This window comes from Mastigoproctus giganteus, chromosome 3 (assembly GCF_048544385.1).
Source record: "Mastigoproctus giganteus isolate SK-2022 chromosome 3, ASM4854438v1, whole genome shotgun sequence".
Lineage (NCBI taxonomy): Eukaryota > Metazoa > Arthropoda > Arachnida > Uropygi > Thelyphonidae > Mastigoproctus > Mastigoproctus giganteus.
The window spans coordinates 159,768,719-159,788,342 of record NC_143577.1 but is presented as its reverse complement, the minus strand read 5'-3'; the positions used below and the strand labels follow the sequence as shown (position 1 = coordinate 159,788,342).

At 39.8% G+C, this 19,624-nt stretch overlaps 1 protein-coding gene across 2 annotated transcripts in view; it reads left to right on the top strand.

Annotated features, from left to right (window-relative positions):
- Gnmt (Glycine N-methyltransferase) overlaps window positions 1-19,624 on the top strand; it is an 84,100-nt gene that overhangs the window by 8,621 nt on the left and 55,855 nt on the right. For both annotated transcript variants that reach the window (XM_090370741.1, XM_090370739.1), the window contains exon 2: window positions 5,435-5,562. In XM_090370741.1, the coding sequence (XP_090226867.1) occupies window positions 5,435-5,562 (128 nt within the window). The remainder of the gene's footprint in view (window positions 1-5,434; window positions 5,563-19,624) is intronic.

Genomic DNA, 19,624 nt, shown 5'->3' with positions numbered 1-19,624 from the left:
CGTTAATCAGTGTTACTATTGTTCTTCAGATGGGAAAGGCAGCGGACGTAAGCGAGTTTGACAAAGGCCAAATTGTAATGGCCAGACGACTGGGTTAAAGCATATCTGAAACATCACAGCTGGTGGAGTGTTCACGGTCAGCCATAATTAGTACCTACCGAAAATGGTCAGAGGAGGGGAAACCCCACAAACCACCGGCAAGCTGTTGGATGACTATGGATCATCGATGCTTGAGGTGAGTAAAGGCTCTCCCGGATGGTACGTGGAAACAGAAGGGTGACTGTGGCACAACTCACTGGTAATTGGAATGCTGGTGACAGGAGTAATATGTCAAAATCCACAATACATCAAACCCTGCTGAAAATGGGGCTGCGTAGCAGGCCGCTCCGAGTGCCCAGGCGCCTCTGTAGCCAGGTGGGAAGGAGCAGTAGTGCGTAGCACACGCTTCTTGATTAGACCGGGGTTCAAGCCTGTCACCACCAACCAAATACGGAGGATGCAGAAAGGTCATGGAATGACCACCGCATATTCCCGGAGCAATATGGCCTTAGTTGCTAATGTTCCTAAAAAACAACAACCACCAAGTGCCCATACCAACCTCGGTTCACTGGCAACAGCGCCTACAATGGGGCTGAAGAAGCATTGAAACTGGACATTGAGTGATTGGAAGAAGGTCATCTGGTCTGATGAATCATGTTTCCTGTTGCACCATGTGGACGGCCGGGTACGCGTGTGTTGTGTTGTTTACCTGGGGAAGTGATGGTGCCAGGATGCACCGTGGGACAAAAACAAGCTGGTGGTGGCATGTCATGCTTTTTGGGCGATGTTCTGCTGGGATACCCTGGGTCCAGTCATCCATGTGTTAGGCACTCTGATGTCTATCACCTACCTAAATATCATTGCTGACCAGGTACACCCTTTGATGGCAAAGGTCTCCCCCCCCGGCAGTGCCATCTTTCATCAGGATAATGTGCCATGCCACACCTCCCGGATTGTTTGAGTCTGGTTCGCGGAACATGAGGAAGACTTCCAGGTATTGCCCTGGCCTCCAAATTCCCCAGACATCAATCCCATCGAGCATCTATGGTTTGTGTTAGAACAGCAACTCCGATCTGCGGTGTCTCAACTACGGGCCTTACAGGAGCTAAAGGATCTGCTGATTACATGTTGGAACCAGATACCACAAGACACATTTAGAAATCTTGTAGCATCCATGCCTTACCAGGTACAAGCTGTTTTGGCTGCACATGGAGGACCAACATCATATTATGTAGGTGGTCATAATGTTTTGGCTCATTGGTGTATGATTGGATACTATGATGCAGTCACAAAGGAACTGGATGCAAAAAACAATTTTGATATCATATACTTGGATTTTAGGTACTGTTGCACATGGAAGACTACTGTATAAATTGGAGCAGTATGGCATTAATGGCAAGTTGCTACATTGGATAAAAGGATGGTTGAGTGGGAGAAGACAGAGAATGGTAAGCAATGGTACTTCTCTTCATGGACTAATTTTATTAGTGGAGTCCCCCAGGGTTCGGTGCTGGACCCAGTGTTGTTTTCTGTATTTATCAATGATATTAATGAAGGTATATCAACGTTAATGTCTAAGTTTGCAGACGATACAAAGGTTGGCAGGGTTGTTAATGACAGTAATGATAATACACTACTGCAATAGGATCTAGAAAAGTTTAGAAGATGGGCTGAGAGGTGGTGACTGAAGTTTAACATTGACAAATGTAAAGTACTGCATATGAGTAGCAATAACCCCAAAGTAACATCTCAACTTTGCGGTACTACACTGAGGGTGAATGAAAAAGACCTAGAGAGTAATTATGCAGTCAGAAATTAAGTTTTTTGAGCAGTGCAGACAGGCTGCAAGAGTAGTTCATGGTGTCTTGTTAATGATATACAGAAATTTTGCTAGCTGAGATAAGGAGGTGATTGTCCCCTTGTATAAGGCAATGGTAAGGCCACACCTTTATGCATACGGGTCTGGAGGTGTCATTTTAGGAAAGATGTAGAGCTCCTGGAACGAATACAGAGAAGGGCAAAGGGTTGCTGTTACAAAGAAAGACTTAAGTTCTGGAAATTTCTGGAAACCTCAGCATTTGGAGACTAGGCACTTGCCTAGTCTCCAGATGCTGAGGTGAGGTAATTGAGGTGTATAAGGCCTTGAATGGTTTGAACAAGCTCAGTGCTGATGGGATTCTTCCTCTTGCTCAGATAGGATTGTTTTCTTGCATCATATGCCTCTACTAATGCTAATGAAGTAATGTTTCGAAGCTGTTTGTAGGCTGAAACGGGACTTGTTAGAGAACAGAACTGTATCCCATTTGTCAGGACTCCAAGTCGCATGCTCATGGCACCAGTTAGGAACAGCTCTGGTCATTTGTGATTAATGGGATAGAAACGAGTCCACTTGAATTGAGCTTTCTTAACATGGTCTGGTTTGGAATGTTTTCATGTGTGCATGCAGCAACCTCAAGAGACAAATGATGACAGGATATTGTAAGGTTTCATTTTGCTGTTAGAGCCAGATAGCGGTCTATTGTTGACATAGCCTTCGGTCAACCTTGGCCAGCTCTTCTTGTAAATGGTTCATGTCTCCTGAAATTGCGTCCAAAGTGCCGAGATAACACTGAGTGATACATTAAGCCAACATGCAACCTCTTCCTGGAACTGCCCAGCTTCAAGTCATCCAGTGGCCCACCATCTCAAAGAATCATCTAAATGATGATTTGCCACCCTGAGAATTGAGATGTGGCTATCCCACTGAGCAAGCCAAAAAACAGGAATGAAGTGGTGTTCAGAACCATGTTTTTTATAGGTATGAATAAATTGCATAATGTTGTGGCTGTGTAAGGTGGTAGATTGATTTCTATTGGATACTTGGAATTTGCATGTTAAAATGCCTTTATTTTTCAAATATTCACCTTCGGCAACACTATTCATTAAAAACATTTTGTTCTGTTAATTTTGTCGAACAGTGTAGTAGCAAAATGATGCAAGGAAGCAAGTTTATACGGTTTCATTCTTCTGTCTCCTTTAATAATTTGTCTAATCCTCTTTAAATTTATTCAGACCTCTTATTTTCATGATACCAGATGGAACGGTTTTCGAACAATCAGTTACTCTCTGATTGAAAGCAAATTTTTACATATCTGTCCTGCACCCATCCTTTTACATTTTAAATTTATATCCCATTGTATGTGTTTTTTTATGAAAACCCCAAACACGAGAGGTATTAGAACCTATAGTACTTAGTACTGTGCATGGATTGGAGGTTGAAAAGACAAAAGATATTTGTTGACATTAGATTTGAACTTCTGTTCAAATCTAATGCCAACTATTTACGTATTTCCTGAAAATGTAATTTTCAGGAAATATGTAAGAAGGAAGGTTGTTCCAGAAAACAGCAGTTAAATGAGGATGATGAAAAGTTGGTTCTGTGAGTTTGAAGTTGGACAATAAATGGATGTTGGCTGGTGGCGGCACATGTTCGGACTAGTTTGAAAGACAGAGCGGGAATTATAGAAGCCAATTCAGAATAACAGTGCCCATGAAAGTATCTGTAGAAAAGGCATGTAGTAACGAATGGGCCTGGTGTACTGGGGTCCATGGTTTATAATAACATACACGTATAAGTTATAAATCCAGTTTAATGTAAGAATACAAATATATACTACTAGCTTTCGAGACGTGTGTCTCTTCATCAACTGACATTTAAATACAAAAAATACACAACGGATAAGTGCAATGAGCTGAGTGAGGCACGTTAATCATGCGTCATTGTTGTTGCACTGACGTGTGCTGCTTTCTACTCCACCGATCATCTAGCATTAAAACTGTTGTCTCTAGGATGGGGTGTAGACATATGCCTTTCTGGCGATTTAATGCCTTTAGATTGTTTGAGTGACTCTAGCCATTTCAAACGCGACTTTGAAATAGTAGACCACTCATGACACTTTCACCACCGCCTATGGCTAGAGTCACTCAACATAGTAAACAATCCAAAGGCATTAAATCGCCAGAAAGGCATACGTCTACACCCCATCCTAGAGACAACAGTTTTAATGCTAGATGATCGGTGGAGTAGAAAGCAGCGCACGTCCGTGCAACAACAATGACGCATGATTAATGTGCCCCACTCAGCTCATTGCACTTATCCGTTGTATATTTTTTGTATTTAAATGTCAGTTGATGAAGAGACACGCGTCTCAAAAGCTACTGTTAGTATATATTTGTATTCTTACGTTAAACTGGATTTATAATTTATACGTGTATGTTATTATAAAGGCATGTAGCATAAACAGTACATCTGTGAGACAGCGAGTGGAGAGACTGTTAGAGACGAGTCATTAATTAACATAACTGCCCTCTTCTGAATGGAATCTAGAAGCCTGAGAGAGGTTTGGGGGCACTGCCCCAGATGTGGGAACAATATTCCAAGGTAGGGTGGATTTGCAATTTGTACAGAGTGAACAGCTATTTGGAAGAAAAGTAACGCTGAGAGCGAAAGAGAAAAAAATATGATACAAACTTTTCTCTGATTTATTTCCATTTTATTTTTAAATTAAGTTTAGAAGATTATAGTTATTAGATCATTTTCAATTCAGTAAGAAAGATAAAAATTTGTTTTTTATGACTAAAACACAAAGGGATGCCTCCAAGATGCCATGTGAATGTCTTTGTTAAATTAAGGGTGACATGTGATGAAAGTTAAGAAAAATTAAAATTAGAATGAACCCTTTAATGTCCAAAACAAAGTAATTCTTATGGAAATAAAAAAAAAAAAAAAAAATACCATAGGTGCCAAATTTATGCATTATGTGCTATTAATATTTCCAAACACTAGTTTCTTTCAGTTTTGTATATTATATGTTATTGCAGTGTATAAAATCATTTATTTTGCCAGACTCAATACTAGTTCACAGTATGGTACTCAATAGTACAGTAATATATATTTAGTTTTTAAAGCATTTTTCTTTCTGAAATCATACCGTCTAATAATATTTATATCTCCTAATAAAAATTATCGGACAATTGCAACACCCATACTGGAGACAGCTATTAAAGATTTTATAGAGATTAGAGCTATTATGTTATCTAATAAAAATAACGAATTACCTTGTAGGCTATATGCATAACTTTCAGAAAAGTGTCATTATCAAAATTCAGAATGTGCTGTGTCTCTGAGGATGCTGAATTTATGAGGTTCTAGTCTTTTTTAAAATCTAGGTGGATTTGCCAGATTTTTTTTGCCTAGGGGCCGCTTTACTCAATAAATGAAAAAAATGAAATGTATATAAAATCTAACTAACCTCACTTCATTAAATTCGATTCTTAACTGTAGACTCCAGCTTTTATTCCTTTAAATGTGACACTTTTCATTTATGAGTGTAAATGCTTTTTTTTTTTACTTTAGTATTGACTCAATCATGCTTTTGGAAGAAGGCTTTCAGCTGACAAGTGTTGATGCCAGTGATAAAATGTTAAAATATGCCCTCCAGAAAAGGTGGAATCGCAGGAAAGAGCCAGCATTTGATAAATGGGGTAAGAAATTTATTCTGAAAACTTCTATATCTTTATAGAAATCGTGTGCATACCTATCAAAAATGTAAGGACATTTGCATGGAAAATATGAAATAAGTTGGTAAAAATTTGTATGATGGTTGGTTGTTTTGGGCGATTCCTTCGTGCACTGGTTCATGTGGTATAAAATGAGATTTTTTTTTAATTTTTGTTAATTATTTTGTTTGTATAGATCAGAGGTGAAACTATAATGAATTGAAATACTAATTAAGTCATCAAAAGCAGACATTGTAGGAATTGCAGAAACATGGTGTCACTCAAACATAAGTGATATTGAATTTGAATATGCAGAGTACAATGAATTTGAATATGCGGAGTACAATGTATACAGAAAGGATAGACAGGACAGGAGAAATGGAGGGACTATGCTCTTAGTTAAGAAGCATATTAAATCCAAGGCAGTGCATCCAGTTGACATGGATAACAAGTGCAACGTTGAGTCAGTTTGGTGTGATATAAGCACTGGGAAAATAAAATTGAGAGTAGGAATGTGTTATAGGCCTAATGACTGTGATGAGTATACCAAACAGCTATACAGAGAAATAGTGGGCCAGCAAATCGGAATTTTAACTTTCCAGATGTTGACTGGAATTTGAGGGTTGGTCACTCACACACTAGCAAGACATTTGTGGATTTCTTGGATGACTGTTTTCTGCAGCAGCATGTTAGAGAGGCAACAAGAGGAAGCAATACTCATGATCTGCTTATCGGCAGTGATTCTTCATGCATTAAGAATCTGCAGGAAAAGACTCACTGAGTGGCAGCAATCACAGTGTACTAATGTGTCATTTAATTAAAGACAACCACTGTCAAGGATAAAAGGAAAGGATTTTGCTTTCATAAGGGTTACTACAGTGGTTTCAGACAGTTTTTTTTTTTTTTTTTAAATTTTGTATGCCATTATATTTTGGAACATTTTCTTCACAGTGAAAGCCTCGACACGGTTTCCAAATCTGCCAACATTTCATCTTCGGAAAGTTTACCTCAAAGTTGCCTCATTCCTCCCCACCACCCCTCGACGTCATTACTGTCACTAGTTCTTTGAATACTGTGCAGAATATCGGAATCACTCGGATATTCAGCTACTGTGACCATGTAAACATAGACAGGAGAAAGTTACTGAAATGCCCGGATCACTCACTTCTCCGAAAAACATATGACTTCTTGTCGGAGTAAAGGGGAAACCACAACACAGGTTGACCAGTGGCTATTAACCGTGTCGGGAATCTTCTTAATCCTCTGACTGGCTATGGAAAGCATATTGACTAGTGCGACTTCTTGGAATGTGGCTCCATAGGTGTTACGGACACCAGTAACATTGTGGAATGGTAATCCCTTTCACCCTTAATTCACACTTTCTAATTACCTAAATTGCCTAAAGGCCAGAGGTGAGAACAATGCGTACAAAGTTGTCTCTCGTAATATGTCATTCTGCGGAAATTATTTTAAATGTTTCCGTAAAAACCAAGGAAAATTCAAAAAAAATTCGCTACGAAGAAGTTCGCTAAACACAGGTCCGACTGTAATTAACTCAAAAATGAAGCAATTTTAAAATATAACTGGGCGATTAAAATGCTGGGGATGGGTTCCCACTGTTCTCACCGTAGTTCTGGCTCTGGATACTCAATAATTAAATTCAGGATTTCATTTGTAAAATAAATAATTGTTTCAACAATGGGCTCGCAAATTTTCAAAAAAAAATAACAATGGGCTCTCACGAGCCCACTATAGCTCATCACTGGCTATATGTTTGTGACGTGTTCTAGCCTATGTGACTGCTAACTACATTTAATGACTGTGTTCATTGTCAAAATAATTGTAAACTCTCTTGAATGAGTGAAAAGTGGTAAACCCACTGTACTGTCATGGTGGTTGTGTCTACAGTACAAACTTGATCCGGCCCTGGGAGCCAAGCATATTTCGAGGCCAAGCGATATTTGTGAGATTTATAAAGTGCTCTTCAAAGGCGATTAAAGTTATTTTTAAGTTCGTACATTTCTCTAAAGCCTTATTTTTTTTAAAACCGTTCTACACTTGAATAGCCACAAGTTAGAACACAGAAAGAAAAGACACCTTTCTTTTTTATCCATATTTCTAGGTCACTAACCCACTAACACTTTAACCGCTTGGCCTCCTAGCGGCACTGCTCCTGCCTCCCCGTGGCGGGGCCGGAAATCTTGGCAGGTAAGTCCACAGGATATTGAGAACGATGATCCAAAGAGACAAAAGACTGATTGGATGGAGCAACCTTGCCCATCATTCTTAATCATCCACTCTCTTACTAGTCAGCCCATGAATAAATTGTCTCCGTTTGTCATACAAAAACATCTGAAGGGTATTGCAGGATCTCCCATTCTCCCAAGTGAAGAGACTGCAATCAGGAGACTTACTAGTAGAAACCACCAACCACAGACATTTCGAGAAGCTGCTACAACTTACAAACTTTGCTGGCATTCCAGTTAAAATATCTCCACACACAACCCTAAATTCATCTAAGGGTGTGAAATCCAACTGGGGCTTATTGAACGTCACCGAGGAAGAAATAACCCAAGAGCTGCAGGGACAACACATAATTGAAGCAAGATGAATAATAGTTAAAAAAGATAATCAACTTACACCTACAAGAAATATTATTCTCACCTTCAATACACCCAACTTACCCTCCTCTTTAAAAGCAGGTTATTTACTTTGCCGCATGTGCCCTTACATTCCAAACCCTTTAAGGTGTTACAAATGCCAAAAGTATGGCCACTCATAAATTGTATGCAAAGGAGTTCCTGTTTGCCCCAATTGAAACACTACCGGTCAGTAGTGCCAGAGGTGTATCAAGAGACTTGAACCTTCCTTGGTCTATCGGGGCTCACATCTGATGAGTATGGGCTTGGCAAACCCAGGGTCCCGAGCTGGATATCATCTTTCTTGGCGATTCCTTTCTACTTCTCTCTCTCTCTCTCTCTCTCTCTCTCTCTCTCTCTCTCTCTCTCTCTCTCTCTCTCTCTCTCTCTCTCTCTCTCTCTCAGGGTAACTCGGGAATTTTTCTTTGGCTGGTGAAGCATAAGCCTCAGTCTTCCCTCTACCATATGGCTAATAATAATAATAATACTGTACATAAAGTGCTTTGAATAATTTTATGGTGGTTCCTGTACAAGATTCATGTACTGCAAGAACTAAAGTCTTGTGATCAGCAACAACGGATAGACTTTGCTCTATGATTTCTGGCTCATGCGGAACTTGACGATATGTGGGCTCGAATGATCTTGTGGTCTGTTGAGGCACATTTCATTTTTCATGGGGCTGTAAATGCACAAAACTGCCGAATATGGGGAACTTTTCGTCCATCTGCTGTGCGTGAAAGGTCACTATAAAATTCATACGTTACAGTACGGTGTGGATTCACAGCAGAGTTTATAATCGAACCATTTTTCTTTGAAGAGTCTGTACACCTCATGACCCCATAAGGTATACAGTAACTAGTGCATGGTACTGCACTCTTCTAAGAGATCACATTATACTCGCTCTGCAAGAAAGGCAATGCTTGGAGACCATACTGTTCATGCAAGATGGTGCCCCTCCCCATGTTGGTTGACAAGTGAAGGAACTGCTCCGTTCAACATTTGGAAATGATCGCATAATTTCTAGAGACTCCATAGTTCTGCCTAGCCCAATCACTAGATCTCAATCCCTGTGATTTCTGTCTATGGGGATACATGAAAGACAGAGTTTACTGTGGTGGCATGTAGACACTTGTCGATTTGAAAGCAAGCATTAAACAGCATGTAGCAACATCCCCAATGAGATGCTACTGGAAGCTGTGTTGTACGCAGTCGTCCTTTTTCAGAATGTCATCTCCAAGTGAAGGACAGCACTAGAACAATATCTGTAGACTTCTGAGTTCTGATATTAAAATCTAATCCTAAATTAAGTATTTCACATGTTTACGGTGCCAATTTCTCCTCTGGTGGCAGAAATTTGAACAAATTTTTTTTCTTATACAAAGTGCTTCCCCATACCCCAAATGACATACCCACAGCACTATCTCCAACCGTTTTAACACTAGGGTCTCCTGAATGGGGAAACTTGCAGACATAATAGAAACACTAGCGATGCCTTTGTGTTTTCAATACAAAGACAGTGATAAAAGTAAGTGAAAATTCAGCATTTTGACGAGTAAATTCAAGTGCATGAAGAAAAGGTTGATACCTCTAACTAACTGAAATGAGGGATTCATGAAGCATTGAGCTGGCTAACTCAGCCAGAGCCTGCTCTTGTGCATCAGGTAGCATGGCAGGATCATTAAGGGCAGAAGGTGCTGGTCCCATAGGAAGTCGCTATTGTTGAATCTATTATTTGGTCAAAGGGAAATATATTTTTCAAATAGATAGTTGAAATAGGATGGTATACCTGCCAGGAGCAAAAATTAATGGTGTAAAAATTAGTAGTAGTAGTGGCATATGATGCAAGAAAGCAACCTTATAAAGCATCAGCAAAAAAAAAAAAAAAAAAAAAAACCTTCCACATCATCCATTCATCCCCTCCAGTAATTTGTCTAATTATTCCTTGAATTTCCATCCCCTCCAATAATTTGTCTGGTTCTTCCTTGAATTTATTCAAACTACCCACTCCCACAACAACAGATGGAAGTTTGTTCCAGCAATCAACCACCTGTTGGCTGAAGGCAAACCTCTGCACATCTATCTTACAAACATTCTTCCCCAGTTTGAATTTATGCCCCACTCATGTGTGTAGTCTAAGCTAGAGAAAGAAATGTCATCAGTATTTGAGCTTACTCAGCCCATTCAAAGCCTCTAATGCCTGAATCAGATCACCTTGCAGGTGCCTAGCCTCCATATGCTGCAATTTGCAGAACTGAAGCCTTTCTTGGTAAGACCATCCTTTTGTTGCCTTCACCAATTTCATTGCCCTTCTCTGCACCTGTTCATGCTAATCTAGCCTTCCTAAAATGAGGCCTCCAGACCTGTATGCAGTAATCAAGATGCAACATAACCATTTAACTGTTGCCTTGTACGGTGGCAGGATAATTACCTGTTTATTCCTGCTAGCAAAGTTCCTGTATGTCATTGACAAAAACCCCATGAGCTGTCCTGGCAGCACTGTCTGCATTGCTTAGAGAACTTCATATCTGACTGCACAATTAACCCTGCAACTTTATCATTTTCCACTACCCTGAGTGTAGTACCACACAGTTAATATGTTAATTTGGGATTACTGCTATATAGTTGCTGAATTATAGGAATATCAGAAACATGTTGCTATTCTTTTATAGGGGATGCAGAATTTTAATATGCTGAGTACAATGAGTACAGAAAGGATATTTTATTTACTGACATTGTATTACTACAGAACTGCCAGTGTATATGCACAATATTTTGTTCATAGTAGTGAACTACAACAGCGGTGTAAAAGGATTGATTTAATTGTATCTCATATTGTGACTGCCTTCACAATGAGTTACCATGATATTGCACTACCTCGAATAAGTAAAACTTCACCAATGGAGAAGACTACTGTTACTTATTCTGGGAGAGTACTGCCACTAGATGGCACTGTTTCAAGGCTTATTTTCCTACCCTCAGTGATGGGTAGGTACCCTGGTGTTGCAATCATGCCATAGCATTGGGATAGGGTTTGAACAAAATTGATGCAGAATCCTTTGCGAAGGGGTGGGGTACACATGGGGGAAAATCAGTTATATATTTTCTGGCATTGGTTTGTTTTTCTCTCAATAGATGGTGTTAGTGATAATTTCAGAATTTAATTTTCAGATTATTTTTATTTTGGGGATGGGACTTGAACCGGGGTTGTTATGCTTAGTGAGCAGTCATCTTACCTTGCAACTGTGTGGGTTCCCCCATTAGATTTGGGTTAGACGTTGGTTTTGAATGTATCGATTGTGATGTCATAGTGAATTTTTGTGAATATTTTTAGCATTAATTAGTGGCAATGCATTGTGGGTGTTAATTGGCAGGGTTTATTTTGGAGTGTTTGTTGTGGGGGGAGGGCCTTCGGAGACGCGGAACCTTGTGTGCGGGATGAAAAACTCCCCCCCCCCCCCCGAAAGATAAATTCCTTGCTATTTCCAATGGTTGTTGAGACCTGAAAATAAAAATCTGTATTCTTAAAGTTTTTCCTTCCAAAGTTCCATCTGTTCTTGAAAATCTGAAAATTAAACCTGTGTGCGCTCTTATCAAGTTTTATCTGCAATGATTGTTTTTTTCTCAAAAATTTTAATTTGTGAATATCGAGAACTAGGCAATTCGATTTTATTCTGGTTATATTGTTCTTCTTTGGAATTAAAATGGATATATTCTCCTTGAAAAAACCTATAGAGAATATATATTTCTATCGTCAATATTTTATTTTTATACCTTTAGCTCTATCCACAGTAATTATGTTTAGGACTCACAAAGACTGATAAAATTTCAAAAGCATTCAGCCCTTTATTTGCACTTACCTGATGGGAGGAAATTTCCGAAATACACTTGAAATTTTTGATCCTAACCACACACGAAAATCACATGCTGATTGATTGTACTGCTTGGTTAGCTTTTAGTCCTTTTTCAGCTGAATGAATGAAAAATTACTTACATATTATCAGCAGAACACAAATTCAATCTGCCTCAAGATACACTTTTGCCTGCGTTCGAAAACTACAGCATTTTATACGAATAGGCCCCTTTTAATTCTAACTTGGTTAGAGTTGAAAAGAACAACAAACCAAGATTTCTGTCCTATTCTCATTGTTGAATGGAATGAACTTCTCATGTGTAATGAAAGTGGTTGTTTACACTTTTTTCCAGAAAGAACAACACAAAGATTATTTTCAACAATCTTTGTATTTCAACAATGTAGATTTTGTTTCTTAACTAATAGCATAATCCCTCCTCCCTTCCTATGCTGTCTATCCTTTCTGTACACATCGTACTTCCCAAATTCCAATTCTGCCTCCCTTATATCTGAGTGGCACCAAATCTCTGATATTCCAACAATATCCACCTTGGATGTCTTAACCAGCACTTCAAATTCATTAAATTTGTTTACTACACTCCTAGCATTGTTGTACATGCAAGTATACATGCACCTGTTCTTACTCTTAGTTACTCTAATACAACCCATGTATTTACTTGTTTCATGAGCCCCCAGCAGTTCCTGAAATCCCCAGCAACTGGCTTTCTGAGCTGCTGCTCATTCCAATAGAAGCAGTGCAAGAATCATTTCCACCTCTGCCTGCGGCTACTGTTGACCTATTAGTCTGTGAATCCCATCCCAGCTAGCAGTTTTCAGACCCACCTAGCATTGCCTCGATAGCATCAGCAAATATTCTTGCACCCTTTCTATTTAAGTGTATCCCATCCCTGTAGAAGTAATCTCTTCTGTTAACTAGCACAGACCATGCTGAGAAAAATTCTACCCCAAATTCCAACTTACATAGAGTTCCGCAGAACACAACACTGATGTAAGTCAGGGAGTGGTTGTACTCTGGAACTTTTGGGGTTGGTCACTCATATACTAGCAAGACTTTTGTGGATTTACTGCATGATTGTTTTCTACAGCAGCAGCAGCATGTTTGAGAGGCAATCAGAGGGAGTAATACTCTTGATCTGATTATCAGCAGTGATTCTTCATGCATTAAGAATCTGGAGATAAAGGAACCACTAGGTGGCAGTGATCACAGTGTACTGATGTGGAATTTACTTAAAGATGTAATTACTATCAGGCGTTAAAGGGAAGGGTTTTTGCTTTCATAAAAGTGACTACTATGGTTTCAGAGATTTTTTAAAATTCTATACAATGGGACCAACTGATGATGTTACCAACAGCAAATTCTAAATGGGAAGCATTTGAGGAATTAAACTGGGAAGCTACTAAGCTTTTCATACCAAATAAGAAATACTGTTCAAGCTTTAGGCCTAAATGGATGTCAATGACCTAATGAGACATGTGGCAGAGAAGAAAAATCCATGGGATGCATATAAATTATCAGGAGACAGATGCCTATGGTAGATATAAAATAGTCTGTAATCAAGTCACAAAGGATATTAGGCAAGCAAAGGCAGATTCAAGGAATGTTTGGCAAACAATGCAAAGAAAAACAGTAAAGATTTCTTTACTTATGTAAACGCTAGAAGGAGGGGGATGAATCAGATTGGTCCACTTGACATCGATGGTTCGACTATTTATGAACCTGCTGAGGTAGCTGGCAAACTGAATGAGTATTTTGCATCTACATTCACACATGAGGAGATCTGTAGTGAAGTGGAGGCCAGAAGCTTATCAAACTCTGGCAGTGAGCTAAATGATTTTGTAATAACTGAAAGCAATGTGGAGGAGAAATTGTTGAAATTGAACATAAGAAAGGCACTTGGGGTGGATGGGATCGATCCAGTTATATTAAAGGAAGCAGAAAAAGAAGTAAGCAAACTCTTAGCCATAATTATGAATGAAAGCTTCCTGGATTCACAGGAGGTCCCCATGAACTGAAGATGTGCAAATGTGTCCCCAATTCACAAAGGGGGATCAGAGGTTGACATGTGTAATTACAAAACTGTTAGTCTAACTTCTGTTCTAGGGAAAATAATGGAGTCACTTGTTAAGGAAGTGATGCAGGATCATCTAGACAAGACTGCAGTAATAATTCGGACACAACATGGGTTTTTAAGGAGAAATCTTGTCTGACAAATATGATTGGATAAATGTAAAGTGTGATAGTTTTCTGATCCCCATCTCCATGTTGTATTCTTTGTAAGTGACACAGAACTCTGTGGAGGCCAGAGATTTAAAAAGTGTGTGGGGAATGGTTTGTTGTGTAGTGTTATGTTCTGTTGTTTCTCTGACCATTTATTCTTTGGGCTCCTATTGGGACCCACTTTGCCACGAGGAGGCAGGTCAAGCACTCAGTAGATTATTTAAGTACTCTGGCAGGTCCCGTCACCTATTTCCCAAGGATTTCAGTGACAAGGCCTTTATATATATATATAAAGGGGGGGGGACACTATAATTTGGAAAGCCGAAAGAGGTTTACGAGAAAGCGGCTGAATTTTTTGATGCTGATTAGAATTTGGTGGCATTGTTAGGGGGCGTACTCAGTCGGTTTAGTTAGAGTGGGCAGGAGACTGAAGGGAAACAGGTAGAAGGATGGGTACGATAGAGTAAGCATCCCAAAAGAGATCAGTGGGGATGAGCCCCACCAGGCAAAGTATGAGGGAGCAGGGAGGGGAGGAGACAGACCAGTTTCCTCCCTCCCCTGCCTGGGATGGGGTTTTAAAGGGAACTGGGTTAGAGTACCCAGTTCAGATCTCCAAATGGTGTGTTGGCAGCAAAGCTACAGTATGTCGGTGATGGTTGTCAGGTCCATGTCTTGTTGAATCCGGTAGGAAGGTCAAACTGCCCATCCTGCTCTAGCTGTGGGATATGTTAGCTGGCAGTGGGAACCCACTAGGTGGGGGGGAAGACATTTTTCTTCATTCATAATCTGCATTCTATTTTTATACTTTTTTTTTATAGTTTATAATTTTTTTTTCCTGTTAGGTTATATATATATATATATACTGTATATATATATATTTTTTTTTTTTTTTTTTTTTTCACTCACTCATTCATCTCTTTCTCACCCATCAGGGGGGATGCAATGGTGTGTAATGTAATTTAAATATTAATGCTTAATTGAAACTAGGATTAGTGTGAACTTTAACATTTATGATTTGTGTTCTTTTTCTCACACACTTGCACTCTCATTTATTCTTTTGGCTTTCATTTCATTTGTTCGACTCTTGCTTTCTGCACTGCACTCTCTGGGCACCTCAACTTACTATTATTCTTCAGTTGTGGTGCAGGCCTAGCGGCAAGTTTTTTGCCGCTAGGTCATAGTGTTATTAGTAAATGTTTGTTAGTATATATAAAGTAGTGTAAGTTATTATTAACTTTGTATTCTTTCAGCCAATTACATTTGCTCTTCCACTCATTCACTTTCACCATAACACTCATTCACTCTCTTTCCCTCGTGCTGGGTCTCTTTCTTTCATCAAGACTGACATTTATTCCCTTTTACCATAATTCCTAATTCACTCTTTCATTCAGTGACCAGCCTATTCATTGTCTTTCATCCTACATTGCATCTCCTTGCTACTAGCTTACTGATATTTTTCAGCTAATCTGTTTCCCTGGCTGCCTGTATATCTCCCTTCCCCATATGGTTACTTATTTGGTGTGGGGTTCCAGGTTCCTACACATGTCAGGGTAGTCCTAGGGGTACCCAGGTCAATCCTGTTTTATCATGTCAGGGCACAGAATACTGCTGTCCTGACAGTTATTAGGTCATCATCTGGGTGTGGTGGGAGACATGGGCAATTTTAACTATTGATTATTATTTAATTGCTGGGGGGAGCTAAACTGCCATTCTTTGGATAGTTCTGCACATTTCACATACTTTCTATGTGAGGGTTGTTAAAGGCTTTATAATTTTCCTCTTCTGTAATGAATAGATGTTCTTCTCCCCTTGGAAGGGGGCAATCTGTGCTATTAGCTGTGTTCTGGGGATGTCATAAATTATACATTCATATAGAATGTGTGCCCAGTCATCACTCTCGCCACAGATGCAATTTGGGTCATCAGTCAGCCCTAAGGAGGTTAGTTTTGCATTTAGGGAGCAGCGACCTGTCAATATGAATGTTGTAAAAAGTCCAGGGGCATACCACTTAGGTGGCTTTGTGCTGACCATTGACACCTGTGGTAGAAACCTTGTGGTAACTAGACCTCTGGTTTCCTGCTCTCATTTTGTTTGCCATAGCTCATGGAGCTTTGTGGCTATTCTTTTTTTCTTTCAGCATTGAAGGTGCTGGCTGTATCAAGGGCTGTCCCTCAGAAATTCTGTGGGTATGCCCTTTTTAAGTCTATAATTCAAGCCTCTTTTGTCTACTTCCAAGTAAAGTGGGAGAACTCTGGCCAGCAACTGTAGCACAGGTGTGCTCACTGTGCGACATGCTCTGGTAATGGTGAGAAGTATTGTCCTTTGTATCGATTCTAATTTATTCTTGTTTCTTACTATGGCCGAGTGGGTGAACAACACACAGGCTGCATAGGTGATAACAGGTAGGAACATTACACGGTATATGATTGCCAGGGTCTTTCTTTTGACCCCCCCCCCCAGTCTGCTCGACTGATCCTGGCAATCATACCTGCATAATTTTTCACTTTCTTCCCCAAGTATGTCAAATGGGGATAAAAAGTTAAAGACCACTCCAAGCTATTTTAGTTCTGTAACTATCTTTATAGTACAGTAAACCCCCGCAAATAGCGGGGGTTACGTTCCTGAGAAATGTCGCGAATACCGAAAACGCAAATACTGAGTTATGGCTTCCATAGTAATAAAAGGATTCCGTTCCAAAGTATGTAATATATAAGAAAAGCTAGTCTAAAATTTTGTCTGTGTATGTATTATACGTACCTTCATAATATGACTGTGTACAATGACAGTACATAGTGAAATGTAAGCATATGGCATCGAAATGAAAATAAGAAACAATTTAATAATAAATGTGATATTTAGTAGAAATTTCAAACAAATCTTTCAAACCAGCACCTTTGCTAGCTAAAAAACTTATCCCGCCAGTGCTATCACAAGTTTCGCTAAAGTGTTGATAAAGGAGTTTTGCTTTTTCACGAATGATGAGTGAACTTAACGGAATTTTATTTTGAGTTCGGTCTTCTATCGACAGATTTAAAGCTTTTTCCATTTTTTCTAATTTAACATCACGAGTTACAGAGCAAATTTTTGAAGCAATTAGCGTGTTTTCACGGACACTACGGCGGATTTTTTCTTCCGATTTCTTGATTGATTGTACCGTTGACTCATTGATTTTATAATGTTTTGCCACTGAGGAGACACTTTCACCATTAGAAATTTTGTCTAATAATTCAATTTTATTCGCTAATTTCATCACCTTCTTTGATCTTTTCACATTACCCTTGTTATTCGTAGGCATATTTTTGTACAGGTTAGAAAGAACTTGTCCACAATAAAGTCACTTTCTTCCGTTAACACACTCGAAAAAGTCTGTTTTACACTGCAAAACGGTAGATTTATCACTTTTGTAAGCATATCAATTTATAAATTGATAAATTTATTCAATTTATAAGTATATAAATTAAAAGCAAACGACGAAACCTTCCATGACAAGTGCATAACACATACTGAACAAGGATTAGCGAGGAACATCCACGCTCATGATTTTGTCACCCCTCTCCCCCCACCCACTGAGCGCTGTTTTGACCGGGAAAGATAATTTTAGCCACGCCCATGTTTTTTTATGGGGGAAAATATTCACGGCGCTTTAAATTTCACATTTTTTTAGGTTTCATTTTATATTAAATCAGCAATCGCGAATCCGCGAATACAGATACCGCGAATAGCGGGGGTTTACTGTAGTTGTGTTAAATTTAATTTGTGGATGGCTTATGTCCAAATTGCCTTTTAGAAATATTTATTTGGTTTTTTCAGGTGATATTTCAAGCCTGTGTATTTGTGCCCACTCCTGCAGCTGCAAGAGGGCGGCATTTGATCTTTGTTCTACAGCCACTCGCATGTTACCTTTTACAAGGAAAATCATGTCATCTGCAAAGGCCAGGCTTTCCACAGGTCCCAGATCCAAGGCCAAAAATTCATCCAGAACAATGATCCAGAAGAAAGGGCCAAGGAATGAACCCTGTCCTGTGGGCAGCCTTTATTCACAGGGTGTGTTAATTCCTGGAACCTTGTGCACAAGTGTGTGTTAGTTGTCTGATGGCACAGGGGATTTTCCCCATCTCCGCATTGTATTCTTTGTAAGTGACAGACCTCTGTGGAGGCCAGAGATTTAAAAAGTGCGTGGGGAATGGGTTGTTGTATAGTGTTATGTTCTATTGTTTCTCTGACCATTTAGCCGTTGGATCCCTATTGGGACCCACTGTTGTCCGCACTTTGCCACGAGGAGGCAGGTCAGGCACCCAGTAGACTAAGTACTCTGCCAGGTCTAGTCACCTATTTTCCGTGGATTTCAGTGGCAAGGCCTAAAAAAGGGGGGGGGGGGCTGAACACCATAATTTGGAAAGGCTGAAAGAGAAGAAAGCGGTTGAAGTTTTTGATGCTGATTAGAATTTGGCGGCATTGTTAGGGATGTACTCAGTCGATTTAGAGTGGGTGGGGAGATTGGGGGGAAACAAGCAGAAGGATGGGGATGATAGAGTAGGCATCTCCAAAGGGGTCAGTGGGGACGAGCCCCACCAGGCAAAGTATGGGGGAGGAGACAGATCCGTCTCCTCCCTCCCCTGCCTGGGGATGGGCTTTAAAGGAACTGGGTTAGAGTATCCAGTTCAGTTTGCCAAATGGCATGTTGGCAGCAAAGCCGCAGCAGTATGTCTTCATCGGTGATGGTTGTCAGGTCCATGTCTTGTCAAATCTGGTAGGAAGGTCAAATTGCCCATCCTGTTCTGGGTGTGGGATATGTTAGCTGGCAGTGCGGAACCCACCGGGGGGTCACACACACACACACACACACACACACATTTACTTCATTCATAATTCTCATTCTACTTGCATTCTATTTTTATACTTTTTTTTTTCTTCTTTTTTTTCCCCCTTAGGCTATATATATACAGGGTGTCTCAAAAATATTGGTACAAACGTTTAGGGGAGGTAGGTAACATCTAAAGAAATGTGAATCGCATAGGAACCCATAACCGGAAATGTCACCATAAGTCGGTAGATGGCACGGTAGTCGCTGCACGAAATGCATGCATCGATATATGAACTGTGAGCTGGCAGACATACACCTAGTGTATGGATTAGCAGAGGGCAATGGACGAGCTGCTCAACGAATTTATGGAGAACGTTTCCCAGACAGACATGTACCGGACCACCATTTGTTTGTGTGTGTGTGCATCAAAATTTGCGCGATTATGGGTCATTTAGAAGTAACAGGAGTAGGGCAGGCAGACCACGTTCGACACGAACTCCCGCCATGAAAGAAAG